This window comes from Pollachius pollachius (genome assembly GCF_949987615.1).
Source record: "Pollachius pollachius genome assembly, chromosome: 13".
NCBI classification, from domain to species: domain Eukaryota; kingdom Metazoa; phylum Chordata; class Actinopteri; order Gadiformes; family Gadidae; genus Pollachius; species Pollachius pollachius.
In genome coordinates, this window is record NC_136946.1 from 20,580,291 (window position 1) to 20,592,314 (window position 12,024).

Here is a 12,024-nt window from a genome sequence, read left to right on the forward strand (position 1 = left end):
ACACACACACACACACACACACACACACACACACACACACACACACACACACACACACACACACACACAATAATGCCTTTGTTTACCTATGGAAATATGAGTCAGGTGAGGCGGTGACGTAACCCAACAATCCCAACAATCGGCGGTCGCCTACCCCACCCGACCAAAAAAATGCTAATGTTTATGTTTACTGCCTTTGCGCTTTTTGTGTTATGCTACAGGTAAGAGTGATTACCTTGAATATTTATGAGACAAGATTGTCGATTGATGGGTCGTGAGTTTAGGATCATGAGGTGTAGGACATTCGTATGCGTCAAACGACCCCTCAAACCATTTCTTTTTTTCAGTGAACTTGAGACTAATGAAAGGTGGAAGTGATGCAATGCTTTTATGCACCTGTGACGGCCCCTTTTCCACACACCCTCATACATAAACACTAAACTGATAGTACCGCGAAGGAGGAGGAGGAGGTGGGGGAGGAGGAGGAGGGCGTGCGAGCGAGACATTGGGTGGAGCAGCCTCGCGTGCTGCGGAATACTGTGTGCGTTGTGTGTTATGCGCGGGCGGTATGTCACAGCTGCATGTCGGCGAATGGAAGCGGAAGCGGGAGGTATGTTCAACCACGGCGGTTGTTTCGAGTGATATTCAGATGCCGGAGTAGCGGCGCGTGAAGACTGAGTGCGAGCGCGAGGCATGGACGAGTCGGAACCCGCAGAGGACAGCCTGCTCTCCAGCCTTCGGTGGAACCGGAGCGCCCGGGACCAGGCTCAGCTCAAACACAAAATTCGGGATTTGCCGGGGCTCCTGAAGCACGGCTTGCACCTGCGAAAGAAAAGCGTGAGTAGCATAGTATATATTACGAACACACACACACACACACACACACACACACATCTGTCTTCCCTGTTTTTGGTGTTCAATGAACAACATAGCGACGGTTGCCCGACCTTGCTTTTTCGTCCCCGATTATTTCCTACCATCGTCACCGTTCAGGTGTTGTCGTGTTCTACACCCATTAATGTCGCAACGTGTGTGTGTGTGTGTGCGTGATGACATTATTAGGCTATCAAATGGCTCCTGCCAGTTGCTATGCACGTTTTTTTTTATAGACACCTTGATACACCGTAGTCAAGGAAACGCAGAGACTGACAGACAGATCGTATGGACACACAAAAACACTCGGATATAGGCCTATGTTTTAATAACCCCATCATCATCATCATCATCATCATCATCATCATCATCATCATCATCCCCTGCGGTCGTCAGGTTTGTCTTACTATGCAGTACATCCCCGGTGCTCCGCGGAGGGGAGTGGGTTCACCTGACGTGCCAAACCATTGCTTACATCATCATGTCCACTCATCTGCAATACACTCCAGAAGTGTTTGTGTGTGTGTGTGTGTGTGTGTGTGTGTGTGTGTGTGTGTGTGTGTGTGTGTGTGCCCTTCCCCTTCCCCTGTGGTAGAGGATAGGTCCACTCAACGTGGGTCAGAGGTGAGGCGAAAGTGATTGGTTGGGATGAAATACGCCCTTTGGGCCGCATCACCTGTGACTCCCCAGGTTAGGATGGTGGCTCCCTTCCCAGCTGCTAATTTTGTAATCAAATAATAGCTATTTATTTAATTTCTACTTGTTATACGACACTGGGTTAAAACGCATAAAGGTACACACTTCCGTGTGAAACGCAACATAACGTTTTGGTTTAACGTTAACATTAACGCTGTAAGAATCTATTCTATTAATTTGGCACATTGTGTTCTTACATAAACTGTTGGTGCTTCTGATGCTACAGTATGTGCAATTAGTTATCTATTTGTGTGGTCTATTGGTTTAAGTGTTGTGTTTACGTTTGTGGCTGCTAGCCCAGATGGGGATATGGGACTGAAAGGGGGGGGGGGGGGGGGGGGGGTCTAGTTTAACACAAATGTTAAACTAGAAGAACAAATAAGAGCCGATAAAGAATCAAATAGGAAGAACAAAGCACACAGAATGTACCCTTCTCTACTGCTCAATGTCTGGTGACCACATTTCAACCAGTCCACATCCTGACGGGTTTCCGCTCCCCCTGACATTAAGCATGACAGGGATTCTTTCCATAGAGACCGTGGGGGGTTAATAGTGCACAGCTGACAGGCATGTTGTGTCACGTGCACTACCCATCGAACCTCTGAGTTTGGTCCCACATTATTTAATCGACTTGGGTGTACGACATCTTACATCAGCACCATCTCTTAATTGCAGTTCACATTGTGCTTAAGGCGGTTTGACTTTCAATCAAATCAGTCATTACACAATCATCAAACAGATCTCCACACCTGTGTACAAACCTCAGTGAAGTCACGTGATTAACCAAATGGTTAATCACAATCTCTCTGTGTAGATGGAGAAGCAGAATGGATTTCCTTGTTAAGGCAGCTCTGGACTGACTTGTGAACCAAATTTGAAATGCAAATCTGAAGACCAGCTCGGTTAGTGGACAGTAGACAGACAAGGCTGAAGTGTACAAATGCCGTCGGTATGCCGGGGGTCTCAGTGCTCTGGGGGTCTACGCCGTGGACCTCTGCATTCCGGGGGTCTACACTGTGGACCTCTGCACTGTGGGGGTCTACAACGTGGACCTCTGCGCTGTGGGGGTCTGCGCCGTGGACCTCAAAGCTGTGGGAGTCTACAACGTGGACCTCTGCCCTGTGGGGGTCTACGCCGTGGACCTCAAAGCTGTGGGAGTCTACAACTTGGACCTCTGCCCTGTGGGGGTCTACGCCGTGGACCTCAAAGCTGTGGGAGTCTACAACTTGGACCTCTGCTCTGTGGGGGTCTAGGCCTTGGGTCTCTGCAATGTGGGTCTCTTCACAGCTGTGGGTCTCTATGCTGTGGGCCGGTGCTTGCTTTCATAGTAATGCGAGTCCACAATAAGTCCCTAATTCAGTGCCATCAGGTGGTCTTTCCAATAGGAAAATAAGGTTTGATCCGAGCTCCACCAGTGACTTCTAGGGTAGAGACTGACGATGCAGGATGCTACTTTGGCCTTACGAGTTAAGAAACCCAGCGTTCTCTGATTCCTGTACACACAAGGAGGGGGGAACTTTGAAAGAATCCGTCAGCCTCCTCTGCCATCTGCAGTCATAACCTCCACAGTCTTGCACTTTGATGTCGGCTGATAAGAAGATGGAGTCTGATGTCTTCTGGGCCATCTGGCGCGCGGGTGCCCCAGCTGCAGCGAGCCTCACCTCGGAGAAGCCTCTCCTCTCAGGCTAGTGCTCTGGTCTCATCTGCATCCCTGGTCTCCGGTCCTCATTAGGGCCTCACCTGGCCCACGTTAGGTCATGAAGTAAGCCAAAATACCTTGGGGGGGTTAACGGGTCAGCGACTTGTGTGAAGCCGGTTTGACTCGTCCAGACCGATTGAGGTCAAGGCTGGGGTGATTTTTTTTTAAAAATATATTACGGGTCTGTTTAATCAGTCGCCGACGCAACGAAATGAAACGAGCAAAACAGAACGTCGATTTTCAGTCCATTCATTTTGTCCCGTCAGCAACGATAACAGGTGAAATATGAGTATGGCTGGCCTTGTCCTCCACCGGTCAGAGTCAACCTGGCTGTACACAAGTCGTTGACCCATTTCTTTCTGCTTACTTTGTGTCTAGTAACCCACTGAAAGACGTACCTTTGTGGCTCTGAGGGTCGCCCCCCTTGACTGGCACATGACCCACATAAGTAAAGAGGGCCAAAAAGGATCCAGGCAGATACATATTTTCATCAAAGAGCATATCTGAAACAGACGATAAACCAAAACATTAGTATTTCCAGTTCTTTAAACAGCTGTTGTTTGGAAGCATTAACATATAAATTACAAATAAACATGCTTTATCCATTTTCCTTTCTGTTGATCTATTTAATCTTCTAATAATTTAAGCGCTATACACAGGGGGGCGGGTCTATGCACATCTAGGTTCTGCCTCACTGACTATTCTGAAAGGAAATATGATAAATTAATCAGCCGCCATGCTGCGTGCATTAAAAATAGGGCAGCATTAGGACTGTTGTTTAGGTTGTTTTTGTATGACCAATAATGTTTAACATGTGCCTGGTGACGTGTGTGGGTTGGGTGCATTCAAACAGGTTCCACTTCATTATTGTCTGTTATGGCGCTTGTGTTTGTAGGATGACTTCCTTGTATGAGCTCTATAGGAGTTGACGGTGGGTTTGAGACGTGGGTGTTCCGACGCGTGCATGTGGTCGTGTTTAAGAAGCTTGTCAACCATGCCGTGCCGATGCTCGGCACACTAATCTGAGGGTAATCCATTTCTTGCTCTCAACCTTGCTCTCTCCTTCGCTCTAGGAATCTATCTTTCAACCACTCTGTCCTCACTTCCTAGTGTGTGTGTGTGTGTGTGTGTGTGTGTGTGTGTGTGTGTGTGTGTGTGTGTGTGTGTGTGTGTGTGTGTGTGTGTGTGTGTGTGTGTGTGTGTGTGTGTGTGTGTGTGTGTGTGTGTGCGCGCGTGCGCGCGCATCTCGAGCACTTGAAGTCATCACAGAGATTAGATGTCAGTGTGTTCCCTCATCATCTCTCTTCTGTCATTCATTTCATCCGTTGTGCTCGTCGGATGGAGTTGTCACTCTGTTGCAATGTGTGTGTTTGTGCAGCGTGTGCGAGGGCGGGCGGCCGCTGCTAGCTCTCTAACAAAGACTTGTGTCTCATTTGATTGGTCTCTGTGTGCCAGACACAGAGAGGAAAGAAAATAACTCTGGAGATACCGCCGAGACACGGGCGAGACGCTCTGCAACTTTTTATGAAAGCTTTGTGCTCAATTTGACTGTGTTAATGCGGATCACAAGGTCTCTACCTCTCTCTGATCCCCCCTATACCGTCTCCTGTGATTCATTCGTTTTTAATTGAGCCAACGGCACCCATTATTCCCTCCCACTCTCTTTCTATTGCACTTCTCTTTTTACCATCTCTCTATCTCTTGCTCTCGCTCTCTTTCGTGTGTGTGTGTGTGTGTGTGTGTCTCGCCCCTCGCACTCTCCATCTGCCATGTGCGTAGTCACATATTCATAGGCTATTGTGAATCATTAGTCGCGCTCTCTGCTCTCTCTTCCCGCCCTTGCTCTTCCTCCCTGCTCTCGCTCGTTCTCGTTCGCTCTCTCTCTCGCTCTCTCTTCCCTCTCCAACTCCCACTCCATCTCCCACTCAACGTCTCTCTCTCCCTCGCTCGCTCTCGGCTTCTAGGTCCATTTTACATTTCTCTCTCTGCTTTCATCGTTCACACTTTCTCGGTTGCTTTTAACTCGCAGCATGTCGTCGGTATGTCTCCGTCTCGCTCTCCAGAGTCTCCTCTAGCGCGTTTCTCGTGTTGACGTCTTGCGCTGCGGAAGCTTGTCATCACCTGAACACAATCAGAGATCGGGCCTTGATCCGATCTGATCTCTGCAACAATCACCTAGTTTCTGAGCTCGGTGCCCCTGTGAATCAAAACCCCTACAAAGTCAGGGATCCTGACCTAGACATTATACCTTATAGAATATTATTATACAAGATGAACCTTAAAATATGATTGAGGCAATTATGCCATGAGGCTAACAATATCCAACCCCCCCCCACCCCTGCTTTCGTCATGCAAACCCCCGGGTCAACCTCCACGCCGACCGGTCCAGGGCGGTGGGCGGCCTTGTGGTGGGATCTCAATGCTGTGTGACTGCCGCCCGGCCCCCCCCCCCCCCTGGGCCTTCGTGGTAACGGGTAACCTGGTGAAAGATTAACAGATGGATGGCTCACTGGGGGACAGTGGAGCAGGTTAGCCCCAGGACAGAGCCCACGGGGCACGGCCACTTGAGTTTTCTTTGCTTTAACGCGTTTGTCGATCTGCATTTTAAGAGTCATTTTATTTTTTTATGGCGGTTGTTACCTCGAATCCCAAACCGATTTATTGACCGAGCCTGCATTCACACATGAAAGGGATTTGAGTGGGGTTGGCGGCTTGCGTCTCGATGCTCCGGCGTCTATCCACTGCGTTGGATGGTCATTGTTTGCTCATGGCCGGTGTATCACAGGTGAAGTATATTGAATGTATTGTTTATTGTATCAATATCTCTGATAAGGGTGCTCTCATGTGTATTGAATTATTTATTTGACCTTCACTAGATCACATGAAAGCCAACTGTGAAAAGGAATGTGAGGGATGTTTACTTGGTGTAACGATTAATTTCAACCATGACTTAAGTTACTGGAATGGAAAAACTGGTCTTTCTAATTTGCTCGTGTGTGTGTGTGTGTGTGTGTGTGTGTGTGTGTGTGTGTGTGTGTGTGTGTGTGTGTGTGTGTGTGTGTGTGTGTGTGTGTGTGTGTGTGTGTGTGTGTGTGTGTGTGTGTGTTTCCCTCAACAGCAGTCCCCTGATACGATACCTGGACCAAGCCCTGGACCTACTGTTCATAAGGTAGGTCTCTCTACTACACATGCTCAGAAACACAGGCGATGATGTCATCATATGCAGTATTGGGTGTAAAGTGACCGCATGTTTATTTAGCCAAAACACAGGTGTATTTTCACCTTGTGTTTGTTGAACCAACAGTAAACTATTGACACACACACACGCACATGCACACGCACACGCGCGCACACACACACACACACACACACACACACACAGGTGTGTCATTTCAGATGAGCCAATACTAATGGGTTATTGGATGAAATGCTACAGTATGTATAACTATCCATGTATTTAATGCTGTTGGATGTTCTATCACTTATAAATGAACCATCAATTCAAGGGATGAAACATGACTCATTTGCATGTTTTAGGCTACCATGTGCGGCCACATCTTGTTGTTTTTGCAACAAGCTGGTTATATTTAACGGGGTGTTTCTTGACGTGTCTGGTGTGTCCAGCGTGTGCAGGACAGGGCCGTATTGTGAGCAGGGCCATAGAGGGCTTATTCATTCACCCTCTGCCAAGGACTTAAGACACTCCTTCCAGGTCAAGTTTCCCGCAAACCAGCACCGACAAAGTAACACAAAGATTGTACACCTTTCATCGGCTGGTCTATCACCATCACCCAAGAACCCACAGAGTTGATTTAAGATGTTCACAGTCCTATACGTGATAAGGATTGTCTTGGGCGTTTTTTGCAATTCGATTGTGTGCTTACAATATGTTTACAATATGTGTGTGTGTGTGTGTGTGTGTGTGTCATGCAGTCATGCTCCCAGAGCTTCCCCTGCGCTGGACGTTCTGTGAGGAATGCCTTCCTCTCGCATGGACCCTACCCAGCCAAGGACAAGATACACCTGGCCCGCATTATACGGTGGGTGTGTGGGCGTGTGTGGGTGCCTCAAGAGACTATGGATATGTCCAGTGAAGCATGTACACTGACACACATGGTATATTTTATAGTCCAAACAGGCCCGTCTGGTGGCGTGTGTATGCACAGTTTTGTGTAGACTAACAGTTACCATAGTACTGCTTTTGTACTGCTATCAGCATCACACACACACACACGCACTCACGCACGCAGATAGAAACACGCGGTAGGAATGTGTCCTCTGGGATGCAGTCTTTCAGGAGGAAAATACTTGTGAAAACGAATGAATAACCAATGTGTATTGATTTAATAGAAAATACACACTTTTCTGCTGGTGTGTGTGCAGGGTTAATTTGGTCTGAAACTCTACCTACATATATATCTGTATGTATGTCTGCATGTTGGGTATATATTTCTGTGTGTGTGTCTCCTCTAACAGACGCAGTTATGTGGGCGTGGAGCTGGTGCAGTGGCTGTGTGAGCAGTGTGGGTATGTGCGCTGTCGGCCCACCGCCGCCCGCGTCTGGCAGGTTCTGCTGGAGCTGGGGGTCCTGCTGTCTGGTAAGGACACACAAACACACATGGACACACGCGCGGGCGCACACAGGCACACACTCACACAGGCACACACTCACGCATGTACACACACACACACACACACACACACACACACATACACACACACACACACACACACACACACACACACACACACACACACACACACACACACACACACACACACACGGCCGTAATGTCGGGTCCAGTACAAAAGCAGTCACGACCCACCAGAAGAACACCATAATGTGTCCAAAGTGCAATTAAATGAATGATTGTTGGCCGTAAGTTCAGATGGTTAAATGTTTTCTTTTATTAACTCGTCTTGGTAGAAGAGACTTGGCTCCTGGTGTGAGGACACTACCGTAGTCTACTAGTACTTTTACTGGTCGACTAGTGTCTTCACACTCGGATTCTGCCAAACACTGTTAGAGTGGCGATACTAGAACCCTATTACAGTTCAACCTCGGGCCTACTAACAATGTTCCCGCAGGTTCAATTGTTAGTTGTGCCTAGCTTCTCTAATCGACTGTTGACATATTATATGATGATGACTGATGAAATATTATCTTCAAATATTGACCCTTAGAGATCGATGCCTGGTCACTTGAAGATGATAAACGGGAGGGCAGGTATACGATGCAGGTCAAACCTCAGTGAAAGGGTTAGGCACTCTGCCAGGCCCCAAATCAATACAAACACAATGAAAGAGTGGGACCCAAAATGTCCTCATAATGGAACTGGGAGACAACATGACATAACACAATGCTATTGTTCGTACTCATCGTGTGTGTGTGTGTGTGTGTGTGTGTGTGTGTGTGTGTGTGTGTGTGTGTTCCTGTGTCCCCTCCTAGTGGACCAGCGGGTGATCTTTGCCGACTCCAACTCCTACTACCAATTCAGCTTCGAGGAGTGCGAGTCAGCATCCTGCGAGTTTCGCTCTAACGAGGGGGAGTGGTCAGAGGCCGTGAGGCTCCTCCTCACACTTGCGCCATATGTCCAATTCCGCTCTGGGGGTGGAGCTAACAGCCCGTAAGTCGACCACCACCATCCTCATCATCATGTCCGTCAGATCGAGGCTGCTTGACCTCGAGGGGGTTTATAGCTACTCAGGTCACCAGAGGAGCCAGGGTTAGGGGGCGTGGAGTGGATCTCCAGCCCCATGAGGGCTGATGTTGGAATGGGACTCACTGGTAATGCACCAGGCTGTTCATGCTGGAGACCAGTGGTGAACTGGTAATGCGTGTGGGTTGAATACGAAAGGCCGTTTGTGACTCAGTGTGGAGCTGGAATGTGAATGAATACAACATGATAAATCACACAGACACATGCACTAATCCCAGCAACAAACTTAATCTCTGCTCTGTATTTTAAACCTTCGGTCTCCTTGCATGGATGAGTGGTCCACTAGTGTTTATCTGTGAGTCTAAACACACACACACAGACACACACACACACACACACACACACACACACACACACACACACACACTCCCACAGTCATTGCAGAGTGTCAGCCAGAGTGTCTTCCTTTTCTGCTCCCGTGTGTGGGATTCCTGCTGAGAATGCTACTGAACTCAATCTGTCACTCAGACAGAGTGTGTGTGTGTGTGTGTGTGTGTGTGTGTGTGTGTGTGTGTGCACATTTACAGTAGAGCGAGATGATGAAGATAAGAGAGTGCAAAAAGAAGGAGGGGGAGCACAGGAAGAGTGGATAAGGGTAAACAAGAGTAATGACAGAGGAGGAACGAACCAGGGGCAGACACACGTGTGTGTGTGTGTGTGTGTGTGTGTGTGCAGCACAGGATAGGGAGCAGTGGGAGAGTGCGAGCCTTTATTCACTTATCTCAAGATCACTTTATTGCTTTTACACCAAAACCAATATGCAAAGGTGTGTGTGTGTGTGTGTGTGCGTGTGTGCGTGCGTGCGTGCGTGCTAGTAGAAAAGCACTGCACCAACAGGGGGATTCTCCCTAGCTGTTATGGAAATATCTATGGTCAAGGGATGCATCTTCTATTTTTGTCTTATGATTGTGACATTAAATTTGATTATATTTTTTAAATCCAAACAAATGTATGTAGTCGTGCGAGTAACCCTTACAGGTGATATTCTAATGAAGTTTTCGCCGGATCAACCAAAATGTGTATGCGAGGCTCTGCACTGTATGTGCACTACCACGATGTGATCCATGTTTTCTTTATTCAAATCTTCGGCTGGCTGTCTCCATTCCTGCGTGATTCTACTCATGACTAATGAATGCCACCAGCCCACACTGATAGTTTAGCTCTGAGAGCCATTAAGTTCACATTTTCTATTGTCTTTCTGCTGTTTGATACTGTATCATTAATATTGGTGTGTGTGCGTGTGTGCTTGTGAGTTCGTGCCTCCGTGTGTGTGTGTGTGTGCGTGCCTGTGTTTGCATGTGTGTGTGCGTGCTTGTGTGTGTGCGTTTGTGTTTGCACGTGTGTGTGTGTGTGGTGATAGGGTTAGCTAAGTGTCGATCCAAATCCTGCAAACTCTATCTTACACAGCCCTCTTCCTGCTGCTGCCCACCATGCTGCTCTTATCAGATCCCACACACCCATCACACCCAGGCTCCTCACCTTAAACCTGCCTTAAGCGCCAGCTGAGATGTTCAAATCCAAATGATATGCAAATGTACCAGCAGGTATGCATCAGTGTGTATGCGTCTGGCCTCTGTTTGTGCTTCAAAGAGAGAGAGGGAAGGAACCGGGGAGGAAGAGTGACAGATTCCTTTTGTGCTACCTGCATTATTGTTATCATTATTACGACGCACCGATCCCAAAGCTAACACCTTACACACACACACACACACACACACACACACACACACACACACACACACACACACACACACACACACACACACACACACACACACACACACAGACTCTCTGACGTGCACTTACATGCACTTACACGCAGACCTCAGTAGAGGGAAGTCGTCTGGGAGCGGGTCTACGACCACATGAAAGAGAGCCTGGTGGGGGAGGGGGGTGTACAACTGCTGAACACGCACAGCTCTGCCAAGCCTGGCGTATGTGTGGCACAGTACTGTGTAGTATAGCACAGTACTGCATTGTGTAGGACTATACTGTATCATATAGCACAGAACTGTTTTAGTATAGGACAGTAATGTGTAGTATAGCACAGTAATGTATAGGATAGGACAGTACTATATAGTATAAAACAGTACTATATATTATAGGGCAGTAATGTACAGTATAATGTATAGTATAGGACAGTACTATATAGTATAGGACAGTACTATATAGTATATGACAGTAATGTACAGTATAAGACAGTAACGTATAGGAAGTTACTGTATAGTATAGGACAGTGCCATGTGTTCCCGTGCTATGTAGAATCTTGAGTGCACAGCAGCACAGGTAACGACCACCAGGGATTGAGTAGACATGCAAGAGGCTGCATTCATACAGATACTGCTCTCATGTTGATTCTAATTCGATGCTAATTTGCAATGCTGATGGATTGGAAGTTGCGCCGAGTTGGATCTAACTGGGATCTAACTCTAACCTAACCTTACGCTCACCGGGTCTCTACTCTAGGTCCTGAATCCACTGAAACTAACCTCATACCATCTGGCCTGGTTAAGTTATCTAGCCAGAGTCATGAATTTCGATCAGTGCTAGGGTTTACGGGGACAGTTTATTCCTGAGCCCAGTTCTACTGGTAGTTCCCCATTGAGTCAGCCAGGGGGCGCCATAGAGCAGACGCAAACAGTCCCAACAGGGTGGCTTTGCGCATGGCAACAACATTTGACTAACGTGTGTGTGTGTGTGTGTGTGTGTGTGTGTGTGTGTGTTTGGCAGGTCGGAGGAGGACTCTGAGGGCAACAGGGACATCTGTGGTGAGATGCTCCAGATGAGGGCCTTGGAGAGGCTGACCTCCACGGTGAGTCTGTCTCTGAGGCCCCTCTGGTGGACCTCGACCACTGCGTGGAACACACTGTTGGTTCTCTTGAAACATGTCTAAAATACATTTTATGATGAGAATTGGATTTATTTACCAACCCTTAGAAAAATTATATATTATTTATAATATACACCATCCCTGCCCCATACTGCTTTCTTTCTTTCATATTATTTTTGTTGGTTAATCTTGTTAAGATTTGTTTG

General features: G+C 47.6%; 1 protein-coding gene across 1 annotated transcript in view; it reads left to right on the forward strand.

The window, feature by feature from the left end:
- Positions 1 to 592: 592 nt before the first annotated feature.
- Positions 593 to 12,024, forward strand: part of rapgef5a (Rap guanine nucleotide exchange factor (GEF) 5a) — a gene marked incomplete at its 3' end in the record, with an annotated part of 25,741 nt that continues 14,309 nt past the window's right edge. Inside the window, exons 1-6 of the mRNA XM_079749868.1 lie at positions 593 to 837; positions 6,387 to 6,437; positions 7,202 to 7,308; positions 7,745 to 7,866; positions 8,718 to 8,895; positions 11,719 to 11,800. Coding sequence (XP_079605994.1) covers positions 694 to 837; positions 6,387 to 6,437; positions 7,202 to 7,308; positions 7,745 to 7,866; positions 8,718 to 8,895; positions 11,719 to 11,800 — 684 coding nt within the window. The 5' untranslated portion in view covers positions 593 to 693. The remainder of the gene's footprint in view (positions 838 to 6,386; positions 6,438 to 7,201; positions 7,309 to 7,744; positions 7,867 to 8,717; positions 8,896 to 11,718; positions 11,801 to 12,024) is intronic.